At 51.0% G+C, this 23,341-nt stretch overlaps 2 protein-coding genes across 5 annotated transcripts; both read left to right on the forward strand.

Annotated features, from left to right (window-relative positions):
• Positions 1-796: 796 nt before the first annotated feature.
• On the forward strand, positions 797-15,935 carry LOC117430648 (WD repeat-containing protein 81-like). 2 transcript variants are annotated; one of them, XM_034902936.2, is made up of 12 exons: positions 797-1,236; positions 2,939-3,410; positions 3,808-7,394; positions 7,770-7,877; positions 8,274-8,467; positions 8,993-9,174; positions 9,520-9,685; positions 10,290-10,455; positions 10,792-11,559; positions 11,949-12,094; positions 12,707-12,889; positions 14,351-15,935. In XM_034902936.2, the coding sequence occupies exons 2-12, from the start codon at positions 3,052-3,054 to the stop codon at positions 14,675-14,677; spliced, it is 6,186 nt and encodes a 2,061-aa protein (XP_034758827.2). In that variant the 5' UTR covers positions 797-1,236; positions 2,939-3,051; the 3' UTR covers positions 14,678-15,935. The 2 variants fall into 2 exon arrangements, with proteins under 2 accessions (XP_034758827.2, XP_058856867.1); XM_059000884.1 differs by lacking the exon at positions 797-1,236 and adding an exon at positions 1,378-1,553.
• Positions 15,936-16,995: 1,060 nt separating this feature from the next.
• Positions 16,996-22,465, forward strand: LOC117964317 (alpha-2-antiplasmin-like). 3 transcript variants are annotated; one of them, XM_059000885.1, is made up of 10 exons: positions 16,996-17,149; positions 18,487-18,593; positions 18,924-18,990; positions 19,089-19,175; positions 19,333-19,750; positions 19,977-20,120; positions 20,243-20,431; positions 20,868-21,010; positions 21,234-21,438; positions 21,687-22,465. In XM_059000885.1, the coding sequence occupies exons 3-10, from the start codon at positions 18,934-18,936 to the stop codon at positions 21,995-21,997; spliced, it is 1,554 nt and encodes a 517-aa protein (XP_058856868.1). In that variant the 5' UTR covers positions 16,996-17,149; positions 18,487-18,593; positions 18,924-18,933; the 3' UTR covers positions 21,998-22,465. The 3 variants fall into 3 exon arrangements, with proteins under 3 accessions (XP_058856868.1, XP_058856870.1, XP_058856869.1); XM_059000887.1 differs by having other exon boundaries at positions 19,089-19,111; positions 19,443-19,750; XM_059000886.1 differs by having other exon boundaries at positions 18,487-18,589.
• Positions 22,466-23,341: the final 876 nt, after the last annotated feature.

Below are 23,341 nucleotides of genomic sequence, written 5' to 3' on the forward strand. Positions count from 1 at the left end.
CCCCTTCCCAAAACAATGGGGCTCTCTCAGAGGCTGCCAAGCAGCCAGAGTATAATACACACCGTCGCCGGCCACTATTGAAGGGGAGCGAACAGCAGCCGGCATACATACGTGTCGCCCATGGCAACGAAGACCGGCTTTTTATACCCTTACAGGACTCCCTGTAAGCAGAGCTAAATCCCATGCGGCAGGCTGTGCCAGCATTCTCCCCTTTCAGTTCCCTGAGCGTGCGTGAACCTAGCCCGTGCTCTCAGTTGCTCATGTGCAAACTTTGCACCATTCATTGTATATATTCGATTTTGCACGATTCTTTCTTGTCTAAAGTCTAAAGGCAGAATCAAAACTAGGTAATTGAAACGATGCAAAAAAGTAATACTCAATCAGTTCCAGGTTGTTGTTTTAATTTTTTTTATTTATTTATTATATTTTTAAAGCTGTAACTACAGGATTTAAAGTAATTTTACAAACAAACACAAAGTTATGCCACCAGGTTGCATTTTCCAAGGAGTCATAAACATATTGCCTTGCTTTACAAATAATGCAATTCTATTCACAAGATATTTTATCTGAGATGCATTTTTCTCGTTATAGTCAAACAGGAGTCAATTATCTTCAACTTTTGCGCCTCCTGTGATGACTCTATACAAGTTTCATTGCACAGCAGCGCTGCGTGCCACCTGACGTGCCTCTTTTAGAAACAGCAGCACGTGCACACCGTCTTTAATAAAGAAACACCTGCCAGTGAAGCGCTTAATGGACGTGCCGGAGCACAGCGAGGAGACGCAGCTTTTACAAAAATAAAAACACCTTGCAGTCAGCCGTGTGAGGGATAGAGCACTTGCACGCACGGATACACAGTGCATGCGCAGTGTAGGCGGTGGCAGTCACGTGAGAGCGGAGGAGCCCGGGAGGGGGGATCACGTGAGCACTCAGCTGCTGCAACATGGCTGGCACCACAGAGACGGGATGATAACCTCGGGTGATAGTTGTGCTGAAAACAAGCCCGCCTCCAACCGCAGCACGCCGCTGTTACAAACTGGGCCTCTGAGAAAATAATCGCAAGGGTGTATCCAGGTTTGGGGTCGTCAACCGCTCCACAAACCACGGGGAAAGTGGAGAAGTAAATGAATTCAGACGACAACAAGCAGCAGACGAGCCTGCACTCTCAGTCACGATGAGCCGGGCAAAATAAGAAGCGTCTCGTTTCCCTGAAATCCCGCTTTCCTGTCTGATCGGGTGGGTGTGTTTGTTTAATCATGCAACTTGCTAAAAATGTATAATTTGCTCAAAAAAAACATAACGAAACAACCGCCACTGCACTTCGAAAGTTCAGTGGGCAGATTTCATCATTGCAACTCTCAGACTGTCGGGAGCGTTGTTTTAAGATCCTCTTTTTTTTTTAAAAAAACCGTTTTTAATAATAATCACATGAGCCCATCATGACTCGAGCGACGCAGACACTGCAGTTACACTGGCCGCTACACAGCTGGGAGAGAATATGTGAAATACTTCAATAGTTTAACTCTCAATCTCACGAGCATATAACGATAGCGGTAAGGGCATTTTAATTGTATTCTTTAATATACTCTACCGTTACATTTTATTAATAATAATAATAATAATAATAATACATATTGCAAATATACCTTTTTGTGTAGTCAAACCCATTATTTAAATGTTATTTATTTTCGGTTTCGTTTTGTCTGTTTGGTCTGCCGCTCGTCAAAGTGTAACGTTTTCTGAAGTCTTGGATTAGTTTATTTGTATTTTACGGTAATCGTGTTGAATAACTTTCACGGTTGATGGCCTGCGTGTGTTTACGGACACCGGTGATTCCAGTAACAACATTTTGTGCATTTGAAAAAAAAAACTTTGAAGCTCAATTCTGAGCCCGCAATGTTCCTTGCTGACAATACAACGTATCCCAGCAGACCGCGTTTTTAACCGCTGCAGCAGCCCCAGGTCCTTACAGTACAATATATATTTTTCTGTGCATGCAAAAATGGAGGCTATTGATTGAAAAGGTACTTTCCAAGAACGTGCGGATGGATTGTTTCACGGGCGGTTGGGTTAGTTGCATGGGTGCAAGATTCTTTGCCATGTTACTCAAGTGTGAAGCATTCTTGCTCTGCCTTGTTTCCATTTCACAGATCACATGAGAGATTCACAGACCAGTCACAGAAATGATTGACTCAGAAGTGTTCATTAATTATCACATTTCTGTGGCATCAGCTGTCCTCGTGGAGCATTATGGTGTGGAGGTAGCAGCTGTGCAGGAGTCTTTGGTATAAGGTTAACCATATGACGGCTACAGGGATTGAAAAAAGACTCCCATTGCATAGCAGTTTGATCCGTTCCTGGTTTTAAAGTTTAATCTGACGTAGTAAAACCTTGAATGGGTGAAGCGTGAATCTGCTGTGCAATGGGACCCTTACTTCCATCCCTGAGCCAAGTACATGTGTGTATATTGTAAGCTGCACATGATTCAGTTCCACATGGTCCAGGTTAATCGGTGGACGCCACCGCTGTGCCCCTGCGTTAGGACCCAGGAGAGTTGAAGCTGCCTCTCTCACAAAGAGCCACATTCCAGAGGGCTATCAGAGCAGAACGCAGGGCAGTGTAACTGTAAACTCAGGGTGAGCATTCCACACATCCAGAATGGCCTAAAGCAGCGTCAAATTTTAGTTGGAAAATCAAAGTTTTCCCGGATTATTTTAACCACTGACCTTCAAATGACTGAACTTTGAGGTCTCTAGAACATTTCAGGTCCACTGCACCACTTATGCTAATTTTAAACTCAAATACTCCGTTTTCACACGCCTTGAACTCCAATATTCACACGCTTCATGTAAACATGCTTTTTATTTATAGAAAGGATAAAGCAACTCATCTTTCTTTCTTTCTTTCTTTCTTTCTTTCTTTCTTTCTTTCTTTCAAGGATCCAAATCAAAACTCTCTCTCTTGCCACCCCAATGGAGGTTTAAGTGGACTGGGAGCGAGTGGGGCTCGTTGGCAGCGCAGGTGGGCATAGTCCAGCCAGCGAACGCCAGCATGGAGTGGCTGATCTGTGCCGTGGAGAGGGACCTGGGCATCGACCGACAGCAGCTGGCCCCGGGTTCAAGGCCGCGGGAGCTGGTGGCGTACGTGCCCGCGAGATGGGTGTCGGGGGTGAGGGAGGGCAGGGTCCCGCGGTGCCCACGCCCCGAGGGGGTGAGCGAGGTGGAGGTGCAGACTCTCCTGCAGCGCTCCCTGCACAAGCTGCCCCAGGGCTGGACCCGGGTCTGTGTTCAGGGGCTGAGGAAGAGCAGGCTGGGCTACCGTCTCACCTGGGAGCCGGGCTGCCAAGGAGTGGGCTCCTCGGAGGACTCCTTCCTGAGGCTCATGCAAGAGGTGGGAGAGCACAACTACAGGTAATCCTGCACAGGAATGCGGGGCTGCTCCCAGGAAAGCACTGCATTTTACAAGATTGAGTTTTAGAATATTTACAATCAATTGCCCTAGAAAACACACACACACAAAAAAGTGTTCTGTGTGTTAGTTTAACAGCTCCCGTAGAAATCGCTGTTGTTTGTTGCTTGTCCTGCATGTTTGTTTATTTTTCTTTGGGGGTTAATTATCCTGCTGGGCATAAGAGCATTTTGCAGTACCCCTAAAAATAATTGGCTGATGCAATCCTGGTACTCTATAATGCTCTAACAAAAACTAGCCGTGGCATTGTCCAAGACAATCTGATTACTAAAACAGTGTAGTACAACTGTCAACATTTTAGAACCCCTGTCTTTAGTAACGCTTCTTGTGTTCCCCCAGGAACCTGTGGAGGAGGGCTCACCGGACTTACGTGCGTCCGTATTCGGGCAGCGCTGAGCGGATCCAAGTACAGGCCCTGGATGCCGTGCGGCAGGCTCTGCAGAAGCTGTTCGGCTGCCCCTTTGTGTCGACCGAGCGCGGCTCCCCGTCCCTCTCTCCGGCCAGGGAAAGAGAAAAGGACGACCCCCTTCTATCCAGCGGCCCCTCCAAAACAGCACACCCCCTCTGCCCCAACGTGCTGCGCGCCGAATGCTTGCTGGAGTCCAGAGACGTGCTGTACGTGGTTCAGCCTTACACGCAGTATTCCCTGCGCGACGTCGTCACCTACAGCCCCGCCAAGCTGGCAAACAGCCACGGCAAAGTGCTGTTCATTCTCTACCAGGTCTTGCAGGCGATGAGGGCTTGCCATAATGCAGGTCTGGCTTGCGGGGAGCTTTCGCTGGAGGACGTCGCTGTGGACGAACAGCTGTGCAGCCGGCTGAAAATCAGCCTTATGCACTACGAGCAGCTGGCTGCTGAGGAGGAGGAGGAGGAGGAGGAGGAGGAGGAAGAGAGGGGTGTTGGCAGCAGACATGCCAAGTCCAGCAGTAATAATGGTAAGAGAGAAGGAATGGAAAGAGAAGAGGCTCAGTGTCAGGACTGCTGTGCCAAGCTGCAGCACGTGGTTACGGATTGGATCCACGGGCGGGTCACTAACTTCCACTACCTGATGGAGCTGAACCGGCTAGCGGGGCGCAGGGAAGGGGACCCCAACTACCACCCGGTCCTGCCTTGGGTCGTTGACTTCACCGTCCCGTTTGGCAGGTTCCGGGACCTCCGGCGGTCCAAATTCCGCCTGAACAAAGGGGACAAGCAGCTGGACTTCACCTACGAGATGACCAAGCAAGCGCTGGCGGCGGCAGGGGGCGGAGCGGGGACGGGCGTCTTCCCTGGGGGGCTGGGCGGCGGCCCCAGCGGCTCAGGCCAGGTCGAGCAGCTGCACGTTCCCCACCACATCTCGGACGTGCTCTCCGACATCACCTACTACGTTTACAAAGCCCGCCGGACCCCCAAAGCCGTGCTGTGCAGCCACGTGCGCTCGCAGTGGGAACCCAATGAGTACCCGGCCAGCATGGAGCGCATGCAGAGCTGGACACCCGACGAGTGCATCCCCGAATTCTACACCGACCCCTCCATCTTCAAGTCCATCCACCTGGACATGCCCGACCTGGACGTCCCGCCCTGGTGCGGCTCTTACGAGGAGTTCATAGAGGCACACCGGAGGCTGCTGGAGAGCAGTGAGGTCTCCCAGCACTTGCACCACTGGATAGACCTCACCTTCGGCTACAAGCTGTCCGGGAAGGACGCGGTCAAGGCCAAGAACGTCTGCCTCCACCTGGTGGACAGCCACACCAACCTCACAAGCTATGGAGTGGTGCAGCTCTTCGACCAGCCCCACCCACAGAGGCTGGCTCCCTGCCTGTACCCCTCCCCGGAGCCTCCCCACCTAGGCTCCGCTGCCTTCCTGGCCCCGCTTCGTAAGCTTCCTGCCTGGGAGCCGACGATGTCGCCCCTGCTGCCGGAGAGCCTGGAGGGCCTGGTGGTGGAAGCCACGGGTTGCGAGGCTGGAGGCTGGACCGTGGTGGATAAAGACGAGGAGCTGGAGCAAGGGATGGAGGCTCTGGATTCCCTGGGGGCTAATCAGAGTTCTGCCTTGCCGTCCAGCAGGAAAGCTGGATCAGAACAGGTGCCTCCATCCTTGGCAGCTTCCCAAGCTTTAGTCTTCCCTGCTGAGGCAGCTGCCTCGCCTACAGGAGGAGGAGGAGGAGGAGGAGGAGGAGGAGTTCGAGGCCAGAGAGGAGCCAGCAGCGTCATTAGAAGGCAGCAGCTGCAAGGAGGCGAGTCGTCAGGAGGAGGGAGTGGGGGAAGGAACGGTGAGGATTACAAGATCTCCCTCCCGGAGGGTTTCAACCCCCTGCAGCCTCTGGAGGAGCTGGAGAAGCGGAGTCACTTCCTGGTGAAGGGGCTGCAGGCCGCGGCCCAGGTTGGGGGAGGCAGGGGCCGCAGCAGGGTGAAGAAGCTGGGGACAGAAGGAAGAGGACCTGAGGAGGAGGAGGAGGAGGAGGGTGACGTCTCTCTGGAAGAGTTCAGCCCGTCCCTTTCCGAACTGTTCCAGAGAGACATGCAAGCCCTGGGGGTCCTGATGGCAGAGATATTCTTCGCCCCTAAGCTGCGCTTCTTAAAGCCGGGTGCCCCTCTCTGGGATCGCTACGCGGCGGTGCGGAAACTCTGCTCCTCGAGCCTCCGTGACGTTCCCTCGCCCCTTCACCACGCCCTGGAGACCCTCTTGCAGCTCGGGACCGAGGCTCCCCGTAGCAGAGGAGGCGAGGGCGGGAGACGACGGCTCGGTCTCTTCGAGTACGAACCTGTTTACGAGGGTCTTCCCCCTCCCTGCCCCTGGCAGCTGCTCAGCCCTTCCTCCTCGCCGCTCCCCTTCCCGGCGTACTTCCCGGCACTGCACAACTTCATCTTCTTGTACCACTCCCAGGTCGATGCCGGTGTCGGGGAGAGCTGTTCCCAAGGCAGGGACGTCGTCTTCCACCTGTGGCGTCAGCTGGAAAGCCTCCTGCAGGGGCAGATCACGCCCGAGGGCTTGGAGATCCTTCTCCCCTTCGTGCTGGCTCTCATGTCCCACGAATCCACGGCTGTCTACGCGGCCTGGTACCTCTTCGAGCCCATCGCCAGGGTCCTGGGCCCCCGTAATGCGGCCAAGTACCTCCTGAAACCCCTGGTGGGGGTGTACGAGAGCCCCCGCTGCCTGCGCGGCCGCTTCTATCTCTACACGGACTGCTTCGTCATGCAGCTGATTGTCCGGCTCGGGCTGCAGCCCTTCCTGTCCAGCTTGCTGGCCCACGTGCTGCAGGTCATGACCGGGTCGGAGAGCTGCAGCGGTGGGGCCGGGACCACATCTGAGTGGGAGAGCCGGAAGGTCCGAACCGGGCCTGGGAATTTGGAAGGAGAGGAGGAGGACGACAGCGGGGAGGAAGGCTCCGTCTCTGGGGCTGCCGGTGGGAAATCGGGAGGAAGCGTCGGGGGTGCCGGGGGAGGAGTGGAGAGAGAGCTGCTGGACTATTCCTCCGGGATCAGTTTTCACGATCGGGTCTTCCTTTCAGAAGGAGAGGACTTCCAGAGCGGGCTTTACGTCAACGGCAAGCAGCAGGACCAAAACCCCGGCAGGGATGACCAGGAGTCCCTCAGCGTGGGGAAGATGAGCGACAAGAGCAGCGCCAGCGAGGCGTCCCTGGGGGACGGGGACTCCGTGAAGGATCGAGCCAGCTTGAAGTCCACAGACAGCAGCCAGGATCTGAAGCAGGCCAGCGAAGGGGAGGAGGATTTGAAGGAGGGTGGGGAGGTTGAGGAGAACGATGGAGACGGGTCCCCGACTCTTGGCTCGGAGCTCACTCTCTCCGCTCGCACGGAGGTTTCCGGGGCGACCACCGTGACTGTGCTGGAAGGAGAGGCTGGAGAAGAGGAGGAGGAGCAGGGGATGGAGGGAGAGGAGGAACTGGCGGAAGATTCAGAGGAAAAGGAGCAGAAAATATTACTCGGTGAGGTTGGTTGGGTTTTGAGTGGGGGAGTGTGGAGAGTGTGTATTCATCCCATCTGTAATCACGCTTATTCTATGATCTGCAGTGAGTTGTGTGGTTTGGACGATACGCTGCTTTGCCTTTCTTACTGATCCTTCACATGCAGTCATCAGTTAATTGTTGAGTCACAATCTAGAGTCAGACAGTGAAGACCTCTGAACCAATGAGAAATCTCTCTGATATTGCTTAGCCAATCAGTGATTGAAACAGGGAGGGCTTTTGCTAGAGAGAAAAGCAATCTTTTTTTTTTTTTTTTTGCCAGTGCATGTAGATGTTGAGAGGGTCTCTGTGCTGCTGGTGAATCCTCTCTAGCCGCTGTGTTTCTTGTCCCTGCAGACACCGTGTGTAAGACGGTGAGGTGGCTGTCGGCAAAGCTGGGGCCCACCGTGACGGCGCGCTACGTGGCCAGGAACCTGCTACGACTCCTCACCACGTGTTACCTGGGTAAGAGTCCCTTCGCGGGCACACCTCTCTGTCCCGTTGAAAATTTCACCGAACCCCTTGATTAGCTTCAGCACCCTCTTCCCCAGGGTCTGCTGTTGCTACCTGCCAAGTTTAATTGCATGCTGGCACATCCCCAGGCATATCTGTAAACTTCAAAAGTCAAATCACTTTTAAGCCACAGCTTTAAACATGGTAGGCCCTGTTGTGAAGCAAGTGCTTTAGAGGAGAGTAGCGAAACAATCTGGAGGGGATGACTTCCAGAAAGGAGCAGCTACTTTTCAAACTAGCAGTTCCTTGCTAGTTTGAAAAGTAGGGCTGTATGACTGAACCGAAATGTCACCTGCTCTGAAAGAACTAGCCTTACTGTTGCTGCGCCCGCGTGTTTGTGTCCCTCAGGCCCGGACAAGCACCAGTTTGTGTCCTTGCCGGTGGAGGAGAGCGGTCTGGGGAACGTGGGGAGCGTGTATGAGAAGCGGCCCGTGGTGGGGGACCAGACTGCCAGACCGGTGCTGGACTGCCTCATGTACATCGCACACCTGTACGGGGAGCCTGTCCTCACTTACCAATACCTGCCTTACATCAGCTACCTGGTACGTAGCAGTGTTTACTGCAGCCTAATCTAACACAAACATGAAATCTGGATTATGTTTTCTTTATGGTGCAAGACCATCTTACTAATATAGTGTTACAGGGATGGAAATAAGGCTCCTATTGCATAGCGGTTTCACCCATTCCAGTTTGATTAGCCCTGGTGTAGAGGTAACAAGCTCAGGTGTGTCTTGTTAAACTCACAGTAAAACCAGGAATGGATCAGACTGCTTTGCAATGGGAGTCTTATTTCCATCCTTGTTTTATCTAAGCTCCAGACAGCTTAGGAGTTTTGTGATCAGTTTTGTGTCACGTGGAAGGCAGGGCAGCGGTGTTTTTCCGCGTGATGAGTATCTCAGCGGGCTGGCCGAGTCTCCTGTGAGAGTCGAGCAGGTATTTTTATTTAACCGATTCACCTTACGGATCAGGGCCGGAATCGCGGAGATCGTTTTAGTTGACGTGTGTGTTTTGGACTCCGAAGGTTCTGGAATCTGTATTGAGGGACCCGTGTGCGCGTTTCCCTGCAGGTGTCTCCGCCCTCGTCCTGCCGTCTGAACACGCGCAAGGAGGCGGGCCTGCTGGGGGCGGTGGTTCTGACCCAGAAGATCATCGTGTACCTGTCCGACACCACCCTCATGGACATGCTGCCGAAGATCAACCAGGAAGTGCTGCTCCCCCTGCTCGACCTTATCACCTCTCCCAGGATGGGGTACAGTACCAGCACCGTGCCGTTATATACCACCTCCGTTATTATATACCACCTGTATTATAATTCACTTCTAACACCACGAGCAGGGTCCGAACAACCAGAAACAGATCAGTCCAGCAGGAATCCTGAGATCTGAATCCAGAATCTCATTATTATTATTATTAATAATAATAATAATAATAATAATAATAATAATAATAATATTGCTTTAATTGTTGCTTTAATCATTTTAAGTAAACCTCCAGACTCCCAGGTGAGACTTGAGGTCAGCCAGGAGCCTGATTGTTGCTCCCTGGTCATTTTAATGTAGTCCTGCAGTCTCACTGATCTGGTGCTTTTCTGCAGGTTCCCCAGCGGGGGGCGCACTCGCTCCGCTCTGTGCTTGAAGACGATCAGCTTGCTGGCTCTGATCTGCCTGCGGATCGGGAGGGAGATGGTGCAGCAGCACATGGCTGCCACTCTGACCAGGTTCTTCCAGGTGTTCTCTCTGCTGCACGCCCTGCAGGATCAGGTACAGCAGACTCCCTTGCATGCTCTGTGCAGTCCGTTTACTATCCAGCAGAGAGCCCTTCACATGTACAGCAGTTTGCATCCCCTAGAATTGTAAGATTGAGACTTCTTCATTTAAAAACTATATGAACATGATTTAGATCTTGTGTTTAACATCATGTCATCAAATAGACTACAAAATGATCTTGCAAAATTCTCCCGGAAGCCATAATAGCAGTACAGTGTTTCATGTTCGATTTCAAACTGTGACATTTTTCCGTTTTTGTTAGTTTTTGGTTAAGTAGATGGAAAACTACAAAGCAGTGTGCAATTCAATATGTTCACGTCACATTATTCAGCAGGTTTCATTCGACTTTATTGAAACAGGTTCGATCTGGGGAAGACTCAAACACAAAAACAACAAGTTAACGACTCAGTTGTTTTATTAGTTTTTGTAATTGTAAACATAAAAAGTCAAGACCTTGATATCTGCGTCCCGTTGCTTAAGATGTTTGACACTTACTGAACTTGCCCTAATAGAGCCCAGAATGTATTTTTTGAATCTGGTTTTGCAGGATGCGCGTTTAATGTTGTGTTCAATGCGACTCGTACCCTCCCCTCCCCAGTTGGCTCAGGCTTCACGGAGGGAGCTCGGCGACTCCGTCCTGCTTGACCTTCGCTCCCCGGACGGGTCAGAGGTCACGTGTGAGCTGTCAGCGCTGGAGGAGCTGCAGGTCGTGTTTAACCCCGAAATGGCCTACGCATCGTACATCCCATTCTACTGCCTGATAGGTGAGAAAGAGCCCAGCCTCCCTCCCTCCCTCCCTCCCTACCTGCCTGCCTCCGTCCCTCCCTACCTGCCTCCCTCCGTGACTGCCTCCCTCCCTGCCTGCCTCCCTGACTGCGTCCCTCCCTCCCTACCTCCCTGCCTCCCTCCCTCCCTCCCTCCCTACCTGCCTGCCTCCATCCCTCCCTCCCTCCCTACCTGACTGCCTCCCTCCCTCCCTACCTGACTGCCTCCCTCCCTGCCTCCCTGCCTGCCTCCCTCCCTGCCTGTTTTTATACAGACCCCTGTAATGTTGTTTGTTTCTGTGTTTAATGTAACTGTTTTTTTCACCCCCCCTGCAGGTGACTCAGTGATCCGCAGGGTGGTCCCAAACCACGAGCTGGTATGGCGAGTGACCCGGTCCTACACGGAGCAAGTGAGCCCGGAGAACCCAGCCCCCCCTCCCGGGCGCAGGGGAGAGCTGCTCACCCCCTCCTCGGGGCTCCCCCAGGACAACGACCCCTTACCCCCTCCCTCCTCCCTGCACCAGCTCCCTGAATCTGGAACCTTCGGCAGCATGCTGGTGGGGAACCGAATCCAGGTTGCGCTGGACTTGGAAACCAGCAGCAGCTGCATTGGCAGTGCGGGCGGCGCCGAGGGCTGGTCCCGCCCCGGCTCCTCCCATTTCTCCTCCCCTCCTGGTTCTAGCTCCGCCTCTCCCTGGCTAGGGAGCCACGCCCCCGAGGACAGCGCTCTGAAGCAGGAGCTGCCTCGCAGCGGGAGGGCTCTCTCGGGGAACTGGCTGGCTTACTGGCAGTACGAGATCGGGCTGAACCAGCAGGACCCGCACTTCTACTTCCATCAGATCAGGCTGCAGAGCTTCCTGGGGCACAGCGGCCCTGCCAAGTGCCTGGCCCCGCTCACCGGAGAGGACTTCTTCCTGAGCGGCGGCAAGGACAAGACCGTGCGGCTCTGGCCGCTGTACAACCAGGGCGACGGCACGCGGGACGTGGAGGCGCGGCTCACCTACGCAGAGCACAGGAAGTCTGTCTTCTACGTGGGGCAGCTGGGGGCGCAGCAGGAGGTGGTGAGCTGTGACGGCACTGTGCACCTCTGGGACCAGAACACCGGTACTGTGGAGCCGCCGTTTCAATGTTACTGATGCGCAGGCGCAGTAGTTCCGTCTTTGAAGCCTCTTGTTTCGTTTTAGTAGATCTTGGCGTCTGCTTGAAATGTATTTTTAAAATGATGGTTTTCTTTAAGCCCTTGGGATCTGATGGGCATTGAAGACCTGTTGATTTATAAACAACAGGTTTAGCCAGATCATACTATTTTTAAATCTAATATGTCAATGTAATGGTTTCCACAGTAAACCGTATGAAAAGCTACAATAGGGGAGTGTGCTCGTACTACAAGTGGTGAAACAGCAAGGAGAGAGTTAAGGGTCAAGTAGGGTCTTTCAGGTTAATGGGGTGATATTTAGTTCTTTCTGAAATCTGATTGTTGTCTTGTTGCCCAGGTAAACAGATTCGCACATACGAAGCGTTCGACAGCAAGAACCCCATCACCGCCCTCTCCACCATGCCAGCGCCGCACTGCAGCATTGTTTTCGGCTGCGCTGATTCCATGCTCCGATTCATCGACCCCAGGAAGCCCGGGCTGCAGGTACCAGACCCGCAAATCAACCTGCCTCTCACCTTTCATGAGATCTTCTTGTTTCTGTCTTTTAAATGCTGCTCCAAACCTAGAGAGCAGAAGCCATACATCTTGTATTCAGGCTAGGGGGTGCAGAAAGCCGTACTCGGAATTGCCTTTAAGAAGTATCTGCTCCTTCGTTAACGTGTTGCTTTCAAAACAAGAAAAGCTGTCCTTCCCTCGCCTTTACAATCAAGTACCAATCAATGGCAATTAACTTCCGCATGTGTGTTTTAAATGCTGATTGGAAGATAATTGTTATAAACAAACGATTTGAAAAGCTACAGGAAATAAGGAATAAAGATGTATTTTATTTGAAAGGATGTAGTAAGAAGGTTCTCTCTCTCTCTCTCTCTCTCTCGCTCTCGCTCTCGCTCTCGCTCTCGCTCTCGCTCTCGCTCTCTCTCTCTCTCTCGCTCTCGCTCTCGCTCTCGCTTTCACTCTCGCTTTCACTCTGTGTGTGTGTGTGTGTGTGTCTCTCTCTCTCTCTCTCTCTCTCTCTCTCTCTCTCTCTCTCTCTCTCTCTCTCCTCTGTGTGTGTGTCTCTCTCTCTCTCTCTCTCTCTCTCTCTCTCTCTCTCAGCACGAGTTCCGGCTGGCCTATAACAACATCAGCGCCGGGCTGATCCGCTACCTGACGGTCAGTCCCGGCGGCCGGACCATCGCGGCTGGCTTCTCCTCCGGGTTTATCGTGCTGCTGGACGCCCGGACCGGCTTGATCCTGCGGGGCTGGCCGGCCCACGAGGGAGACATCCTGCAGATGAAGGTGAGGGCCACACGAAGGCGCGCCCCAAAGCATGGGGGGGGGGGCTGGGCTACAAAATTACTGTGCAAGTTTTATTACTGTCCACCAAATCTAAAAAGGAGTTTTACAGTGGCTACAAAATGAAAGCCTGTTTAAAGACACTGTTACACACAGAATTCATTCATTAAGTGCCGGGTGTATCTAGATTTCATCATGAAGGTGAATACGTTGTAAATGCTTTGGAGAGAAGTCCTCCATGAAGTGGCATTTACATGTACAAATGCTACCAGAGGAAGGCAGCTCCAGTTGAGGGATGTTACCAAAGAAAGCCCTGGAGAGGAAGCTGACGATTGCTTTCCCTGCTTCTAAGGATTTGCTGCTAAAATACAGAAAGGAACTGCTTCTAACAACCATGCGTCAAACCTGCGCTACTAATCCATTCTAACCAATAGCATTCCATCCTGTGTCCTGCGCATGCTTCTGGAGCGATAGGTCACACTTCTTACATTAGAAAATAGGACTTTGATCATTTCTGTTGACGTCGTTTTTGAAAGAAAAAAAATGTCAATTTAGTTAACGGGCTTGGGAATGGCAGATGTGAAAATGTTGCGTTCTTGTAATCCGTACCTGGTGAAATAATGAAACTACAAACACACGAATAAATAAAGCATGAATAAATAGGAGCTGCCTTCCTGAAAGCGCTTGGCTGCGTGCGAGAGCAGTTTCATTGTAAAGTCTGCAGTGCGATGGATTGCGTGACACTGAGACCTGCGAGGAGGAACAGGGCTGTACGTTTCTGTGAAAGCTGAACCCTGGCGGTGTGTTCAGAGCCAGCAAACAAGCGCCAGAGCTGAGCAAACTTTACTTAACCCAGCCAGGGATCAAGGCTGCTGCTGCTGGTATAACACTGAGCCCGCAGGGTCAGGTAAATATGCACAAGTTACTCATTAGAAACCTCCAGCGCCCGCCTCTGCTGAGCCCGCAGCCTCCCTCCCTCCCTCCCTCCCTCCCACGCACACACACACACCACTGTGCCTCAATCTTTAATTTCACTTTGGTTTTTAATTTGGCTCAAGGAGAACCTGGATTTTCCTACACCACCTGTATTGCTGCATCTCAAGGCCTCGAGGCAGTCTTGTGTACAAAATAAATATTTAATATGATCTGGGTATCCCCCTATATTTCATTCCTTGCCTGTTTTACTATCTTATCACAGGGATGGAAATAAGACTCCTATTGCACAGCAGTTTCACCCGTTCCAGGTTTTAATCCAAGCTTGATTAGCCGCAGTGTACAGGTAGCAAGCTCTGGTGTGTCTTATTATTAAACTCATAGTAAAACCAGAAATGGATTAAGCTGCTATGCAATGGGTGTCTTATTTCCATCCCTGTATCATAAGTGTTCTGATTTGATCTATTGTCGTTTTTGTTTTGCTGGCTATCTGGCTTACTAACTCTCCCGTCCCTCTGTCCCTCTGTCCAGGCTGCAGACAGTAACCTGGTGATCAGCTCCTCCTCTGATCACTCCCTGACGGTGTGGAAGGAGCTGGAGCAGAAGCCTCTTCACCAGTACAAGTCCACCTCTGACCCCATCCATGCCTTCGACCTGTATGGCACGGAGATCGTCTCTGGAACCGTGGCCAACAAGATCGGGGTTTACTCCATGCTGGACGTGTCGGCCAGCCCCGCCAGCACCACCAAGCTGAGCTCCGAAAACTTCCGTGGGACCCTCACCAGCCTGGCCGTGCTGCCCACCAAGAGGCTCCTCCTGCTGGGCTCTGATAACGGAGCCATCAGGCTCCTGGCTTGAGCGGTGGGCCTGGGGACACAGTTCCTGCGCAGAGAGCAACTTGGCCGTTCTTTAAAGCCACCAGGGCAGCTAATCCAGACGCCCCTCCCCCTCCTTCATGGCTTTTAGACCTGGTTGGGGGAGACACAGTAGGTCGCAGGATTATACGGTCACTTTTTTTTTTTTTTTTTTTTTTTTTTTTTAAACCGAGCAATGATTCTCAAAGTATTGAAATGTTTCAGTGTTGTGGGATTGGCCACGTCTGGAAAGGAGGATTGCATGCCGTGTGTGCACGGGGTCTTTCATAAATCCGGGACAAACCGGGTCCAGCTTCATGTCCCTGGTGATCCGGCAGCGCCACAGTGCATTGTGACAGAGCGCTTCCCTGACAGAGCATTTCTCTAATGAACCCCAGAGACTGCTGTGCCTGACATTAAACAATGCAGAGCCGTGAAACCTGCCAGGTAGAGATACCAGATCATGAGAAACAAGATGCTAGGACTTCCACTGCCACAGTGCTGCTGAATAACTCCTGTGTGCCCCACGGTGTGCTTGACTCTCTGGAGAGAGGAGCAAGCGTGCTTGACTCTCTCTGGAGAGAGGAGCCAGCGTGCTTGACTCTCTCTGGAGAGAGGAGCCAGCGTGCTTGACTCTCTCTGGAGAGAGGAGCCAGCGTGCTTGACTCTCTCTGGAGAGAGGAGCCAGCGTGCTTGACTCTCTCTGGAGAGAGGAGCCAGCGTGCTTGACTCTCTCTGGAGAGAGGAGCCAGCGTGCTTGACTCTCTCTGGAGAGAGGAGCCAGCGTGCTTGACTCTCTCTGGAGAGAGGAGCCAGCGTGCTTGACTCTCTCTGGAGAGAGGAGCGAGGGTACTTGACTCTCTGGAGAGAGGAGCGAGCGTGCTTGACTCTCTGGAGAGAGGAGCGAGCGTGCTTGACTCTCTCTGGAGAGAGGAGCGAGCGTGCTTGACTCTCTCTGGAGAGAGGAGCGAGCGTGCTTGACTCTCTGGAGAGAGGAGCGAGGGTGCTTGACTCTCTGGAGAGAGGAGCGAGCGTGCTTGACTCTCTCTGGAGAGAGGAGCCAGCGTGCTTGATTCGCACCTATTTGCTTTCCCACCTGCATGGGAAGAGTCTGCTGAAGTGTTCTCGTCCGGGTCACTTGAGACAATTGTAAGCCAAAGGTGGAAGTAATGAGATGAAATAAAATTTTGAATTATGAATTTAGATGAACCTTTCAATTTTGTATTTCCTATTTACAGCTTATTAAAAACAATCAGACTCTCGTGTGTCTCTCTGTCTATGTCTGTGTTTATAGATTTATCTCGCTAGTTCCTGAATGATGACTGGGTTTTACATAATGTATTGAAGTTGCTGTCGCTGATCTCTATACTGAAGCTGCGTGTATTTCTGGTGCACCCTAAAACGCTAAGAAATCGTCAGAAGCTGAGATTTATGGCTGCAGGACGCGGTGTGTGCATGCACAAAGTACAAACACACTGCTAGGAAGAAAATATTTCACCTTTCCCACCCTGAGACACAGAAAGAAGCTGCCAACGCTTACTGCTACACTGAGTTCCTGGGTCACCAGGACACTGTCACTTCACAATGCACCATCCAGCTGCCTTTTAATCTGCCCTGTGTTCTCTGGGAGATTCAGGACTACACCTACCACAATGCATTCTGCTCATTACTGAATAGCATGCTGAGCCCCTGATTGTGTAGTTTATATTTTGTAATCCACATTTCTCTTTGGTGTGATTGGAGGTTGTGCTGTGTGTGCAGTCATCAATGAAAGTGTTTCTTGTATTCAGACAAATGAAGATGCCAGTAACCCCTCTAGCACTGACACCATTCACACTGCACAGCCCAAAAGATGAAGATAACTGGCATGACGTTTCCTGCAGTAAAAGAGTTTCCGGAAATGATTTCGATTGGCTGCTTTAAACGGGTGGGAGGCATCATTTCAGAAAGTCTCAAATGTTCTCCATGGTGGTGTAACGTCATGATAAGCAAAGCAACTCAGGGAGCTGAAGAGGACTCCCATTATAGGATTTCATTTGACATGAATTGTGGAAAATCACCAGCTGATCTATGAAACAAAAACCCATAGAGCTAATTCAAGACTGGAGTAAACAAATTGAATCTGTCTGTAATACAAGCCGGAGAGACTTTAATAACAGTAAGAGAATTAACTTGTTGTGTGTTTGTGTACACCCGAGCACTACTGTACCCGTACTGTACCTTGAACAACTGCGCTCCGAATCCTCCAACGTCTCTCAGGGTTAGGCTAATGTGTAACCAGATGCTCTATCTCAATATTTACTAAAAAAATAACTTGAGCAAACAACGATCAATGGAAGTTGTATATTAACAGTGACAACGGCCGTCCCAATCAACACTGAAGACAGGAAGTCCAAACTGCTACACAGCAGCAAGCTCGCTCCCCTCTTTGTAAACCTCAGCTAGGATTAGCAGGACCTCCAAGCGCAGTGAGAAGGTACGTGCCTCTTCTTTTAAAACATTGAAATGCCCGCCGTTAGGGCTTGGGGTTTGTGTTCGATCTCAGTGTGTGTGTGTGTGATCTGTGCATTGCTCCTTTGCTAAGCTTGGATCATTGCCAGGCGCTTGAAGACTTATTTCATGGTGATTCTAGTCTTTGGCAGGAGTGTAAGAGAGTGGATTGCATCATTAACAACAAGTGGGATGTTTCCCATTACTTCTAATCGATCCACGTTTAAACCAGATTAGCCAGGCGTGTGTAACACGGGGAGCGTGAATTACATGATCATTCAGAAAGGAAGAAACGTCCACTAAGCTGCCTCTCCTAAACCACTTGGTCAGACATCCTAAAACTAGGAGCAATTCATTACCTCCCCTCCTGTACGCACATGTATGAGATGGAAGTGGATGCAGATTTTTAGATGTACGTAATTAGCCACACGCACAGGGTATTTACTAGGAAGTGCAGTTTTGTTTAGTGCCTTGCCGGTACATATGGTTTGAAGTTAATTTTTTTCTGTGATTCAGTGCTGCTGTTTTATTGTGAATTTCTCCCCCCTATTTCCTGAGAGGAGTTATTTGATAAAACTACCTGGAAACAGCTTTGAAAAGTCTTAACCCTGGGATTAAATATTCCTTATGGCAGCGCTGTCCCGTGACACATTTAAGTAGTACCAAAGTGATGCTTATGCATTTCATATCATAACCCTCCTAACTCATAATAAAACTCATTTCGTGGTAGATTTCACATGTACAGTATTTCCTGGCTCTCTGTTTCCTGGAAGTAATAAGGTACCAGGAAGAAGCAGCTGTTTTAAAGCCTGTTACAGCTGGAAGGAACTGAACGTTTTCAAGCTGTGCAAGTCCTGGTTTGAATGCAGTCAGAGCTGCTAGTTTGGCGTTGCCACGTGTGGGTCATGCTAGATTAGCAGGGATCTCAGAAAGCTTAGGTGCATGGCTAGGCCTGGCTAATGCTAGGATTGTGTTCAGCTCAGAAAAATGCACGAAACAGCAGCAGCCTCAGAAGTCCAAGTCTATATGGGATCTCGGCCATCCACTCGCGTTTCAATAAGATGTTGCATGCAGAACGCATGACGCAGCAAGTGCTCTATTGCGTTCCATCCCTATTTGTATATACTGAAGCAATCCACGAAGCAGCCACTCACAGCAGGATATTAGTCATGTCTAACCTTCGGAGTCTGGTGCTTGTTGATGCAGTGGTTTACCGACTGTGAGGACAGTTCGAGGGGCAGGGAGGGGGTATCGGAAGGGTAAATACTGGTGTGTGTACTGGTATGCAAACACGATCTCTGACACAGGTTTTGAAATTACCAGGGACAGCAGACCAACAGCGGAACAGAAAAGACAGGGAAAGTGACCACGCGGACTGACCCAGAGAAAGAGAAAGAGAGGGACTGGGAAAGAAACAAGAGAATAGGCAGGTAAGCAAAGAGCCTGATCTGTCTGTCTGTGTCTCTCCCAGTCCAGGATCTTCACTGTTTCATCGAACCAAGCTTCACAGCTGTCCAATTTAATAGGTGCCAAGGCGATTCTTCACTTGTTGCTAACATACTTGTGGACATCCCTCTAAATGCTTTCCGGTTTTCAATAATGTTGTTATTGTAATGTGGTGGTTGTATCTGTCACTATGTTTAAATCAGTCATGACACAGTTATTTATGCCAGTTCCTGACCCCATTAGATTATTGTGTCTGCCTCTGGTAACAGTTCCTCTATCGAGAGTGTGTGTGTGTGTGTGTGTCTGCCCCGCAGGTGAAGAGTGATGGACTCTCCCCTCCTCGTTGTGCTCCTGCTCTGCCTCGCCAGCCCAGGACGAACAGTAAGCATCTCTTTCTTATTCCTCATCGCGCGTCGCTGCTGCTGTTTTCATCTCCACAGACTCTTCAGCGTCTTCACTCTCCTTCTTCACTCTTCCAGGAAGATGCATCCCTGCACCCCGAGACCACCGGGGAGCACCCCGAACACACCCCCATGATCCCCCTGCAACCGAGCACCAGCATAGAGGTGAGGGACACTATCATAGACACACCATTAGAACCTGCAAACTATGGTAATAAGAGAAGGAGAAATAGCAGTGATTTATATTTCTAACTTTTTCTCTCTGTCCCTCAACCTTTTCCTCCCTCTCCACCCCTCTCTCCTCTCCCCTCTTACCCTCTAGCTGCACAGTACATCAGAGGCTCCTAGTACCAACCCCAGTCCCACAGACCCCGCTGCCCCCCCGGGTATTGGCCCCACAGCGGACCTGCCGGAGGATCTGTACCCTCAGACGACCCCCACGACTCCCCCCCTCACCTCCACCACCACGACCATTGAAACCAGCGTCCCCTCCCACACACCCGCCCCGTCCAGGGAGCCCCACTCTGAGGAGGCTCAGGGAGGGGGGTCTTCGGAGGAGGAGGAGGTGGGAGGGGAGTGCAGTGGGGCCGCGCTCAGCCCTGACACCACGCGGGCGCTAGGGAGCGCCATGATGAAGTTCGGCATGGAGGTGCTGGAGACCCTAGAGAGCAAATCGAAGAAGCCCAACATCCTCCTGTCACCCCTCAGTGTGGTGCTGGGGCTGTCTCAGCTCTCCCTGGGTAAGGGACAACGATTGGAGGAATGCAAAACCTGCAGGGTTAATGAAGCAAGCTTTAATCAGACATGTCATTGATATAATAGCCCCTCCATCAGAGACTGCCTGGATGTAGGTCCGTGCTTTGCCTCAGTTTTGCTGTGCTGTTCCACTCTTTGCTATGCAGTGTGCTGGTATCAGGGTGCCCCCTCTCCAGGCTCTCCAGGGCTGAGTGCCGTTGTGTTTTCCAGGGGCTGTGAACGAGACGGAGGCCATGCTGAGGAGCCGGCTGCACGTGTCCGAGCTGCCCTGCCACCATCACCTCTTCAAGCAGCTTCGTCAGCACCTGAGCCAGAGCGCCCTGCAAGTGGCAACACGGGTTTACCTGAAGAAAGGTGAGTCCGGAGCCTCTGAGCAATCACCTGACCAGGGCATGTCCCACAGGGTGAGGTTTGTAGCTCTGTGTATTCAAGGCACTCTCAGTTTGAGTAATCCCTGTCGCTGTCGTTGTGTACAGGGTTCAAGGTGAAGGAGGGCTTCATGAAAGACTCTCTCCAGTTCTACGGCTCGAAGCCGGCACTGCTGGAGGGAGTAGATGAGGTGAACCACTGGGTGGAGGAGGCCACGAACGGGAGGATCAAGGACTTCCTGTCCTCCCTGTCAGAAGACGTGGTTCTGTTGCTGCTCAACGCTGTGCACTTCAAGGGTGAGCTCCGATTATACACACAGACACACTGACACAGACACTCACACACACAGACACTGACACACACACTGACACACACACAGACACACAGACACTCACACACACAGACACTGACACACACACTGACACACACACACACACAGACACTGACACACACACTGATGCACATGCACACACACACTGACGCACACACACACTGACACACTCACACACACAGACACAGACACACACTGACGCACACAGACACTCGCACACACTGACGCACACAGACAGACAGCTACACACACAGAGACACACACACACTGTTGATGGGTCTGTTGATTCATTTCCGAGTTGGATTTGATTGCTCAGTGAGTTTGCCCATGGCGCTCGTGCACCGTGTCAGACGGCATTATGAATGGCTGGTCCTTTCCTTTCCCCGCCCCGCGGTACGCAGGCCTGTGGCAGACCCGCTTCGACCCTCGCTTCACCTCCTCCGATGTGTTTTACCTGGACCAGCAGAGCAGCATCTCTGTGGACATGATGCAGGAGCCCAAGTATCCGCTCAGCCTCTTCATGGATGATAAACTGGAGGTGCAGGTAGGGGGCGCTCTCTCTCTCTCTCTCATTTCAAACACTGGAGACCTGGGGTCATTTACAATTACAGCAGCATGGTTTGCTGAAATTACAATTACGCAGGAGCGCCAAGGTTCTACGACAATTACATTGTAATTCCAGTGGACCCTCCAGAACCACAGGTTTCCAGAACCTTTTGTTACACCGTCCTGTGCAAACAGGCTGCCTTTCTCTCACCCGCCTGCAGGTGGCACGCTTCCCGTTCAAGGGGAACATGAGTCTGGTGGTGGTGCTGCCGTTTTCGGGCGAGGTGAACGTCTCTGCCCTGGCTCGCTCTCTCAACGTGGAGCAGCTGTACCGCCACTTCCCGAAGGAGCGCCCCATCCAGGTGTCCATGCCCAAACTGAATGTGGAATACAGCCAGGACCTGACTGACACTCTCACCAGCATGGGTAAGAGGGGCTGGGAGCAAAGACTACAGGACTAGACTGATCAGCAGCTAGAGCAGAGTGAGTCTGATCAATAACTCCCAGACTGGTGTGTGTCTGATCAGCAACTGCAGGGCTAGACCAGACTGCGGTGCAGTGTTCCCCAACAGCACTGCCTGCTGGAACCAGCACCCTGTGTGTTTTTGCGAGCTTGCTGTGGTGTCGAGTGGGTTCGGAGTGGGTGTCATTCCTCTCTCTATCTCCCTCTGCAGGTATGGGGGAGCTGTTCTCCAATCCGAACCTGCAGCGCATCTCCTCCGACCCCCTGTCTGTGTCCAGCGTGCATCACAAGTCTTCTCTGGAGCTGAAGGAGGAGGGAGCCGAGGCTGCAGCTGCTACCTCCATCGCTATCTCCCGCTCCATGGCCCGCTTCGACGTCAACAAGCCCTTCTTCTTCGTGCTGCTGGACGACGAGTCCCACGTCCCCGTCTTCCTGGGCATCATCAGGAACCCCAGAGCGGAGACGCTGAGCAAGGAGGACAAGTCCCCCAAGATGTTCATGAAGGAGAAGGCACCCAAATAAGCACTAGAGCCCACCGTGGTAACGGCACATCTCCACCTCCACGCCTGAAGAGGGCGTTAGAGAACACATGTAGACCCCCCTGGGGATTCCTGTACACCGATAGGGATTTTTAGTTTTTTGTTAAACAGCTCTAGAATTTGATTCTGTTGCGTCTCTTTTTTTTTTCAAACAGAGAGTCTCTTGTAATTGCAGCACAGTGAACCCGTTCAACATAGTGACTTGATTGGTATGGTAAAGGAATACGGTTCAAAATGAAATCTACTTTTAAAAGAAAAAGAAAAGCCAGGGAAGCTGCTGTAAAGTTTTTATACCAATTTCATCCCGACACAATCCCTTGCAAACAGAATCACAAGTGCCATGTACCTTTCAGGGTCTCGCTCTCTTATTTTTTGCGTCATTTTCATAAATGTTGATTTTAAAAAAAATGATTTATGTTTTTCAATAAACACAAAGTGAATTGAAGGCTGATTGGAGTCTCTTGTTTTTGTTACATGACGATTTCATTTTTTTTTTTTTGGTTCCCTCTTCCCAGAACTCCGCAATGCCGTTACTGAACCGCCGGTAACCAGATCTTCCCCATGGCTTCAGTCACTGGCACATCTTTAGTTTCTCTCTCTTTTCTTTCGGTATCTCTGTGCTCATGTGAAGTCATCACGTCATAATGGTGGATTCATAGCAAACGCACATTAAGCTACGGAAAGCTGCGGTTACTTGCCCTCTCAAACCGGTATTTAGCTGCAGTACAATTTTAAGTAGACCGTGTGTACATTCGCCTATAGTAACCTTCTGCAGACACACAATGGGGTGTATGTATGCGAGCTAAAGAGAAACGTTTACTTTTTAATTGGAGACAGTTTGGAGAAAGGAAGCGTGTGTGTGTGTGTATACTGCAACATTATACATTCATAAAACGGTTTCTAACCGAACAGGACAACTTTAGAAACATCAATCTTTTAAAAATAAGTCGGAAAAACAACAAAAAAAACATAACCGAATCCTAACCTAATTATTCACATCAATTAGACGAACTCTATTTTTTTTTTCTCTCGTCATATTGTCCGACCTGTGTTTATTTTCGCGAAGGGGAGGGGGGCTCCTACAGCCCGGTGAGTAATCTGATAATGAGTGTTTGTTTAAATTATACTTAAGTACAGGATGCGCCGGATAAATTAAAGCTGCAGTCTGTTTGTTTGAAATGTAAGCAGTGTTTGTATTATTAAAGGGACGCTCTCCACACAGCTATTTTCTGGGAGCACTTTCTCTGCTCTGGTATCTACAGTATATAGTGTATTATTATCAGACATGAAGCAATTTGGGGGTTCCACCCTCGCAAAAAAACAGCAT

The sequence above is a fragment of the Acipenser ruthenus genome, chromosome 26, assembly GCF_902713425.1.
Source record: "Acipenser ruthenus chromosome 26, fAciRut3.2 maternal haplotype, whole genome shotgun sequence".
NCBI classification, from domain to species: Eukaryota; Metazoa; Chordata; class Actinopteri; order Acipenseriformes; family Acipenseridae; genus Acipenser; species Acipenser ruthenus.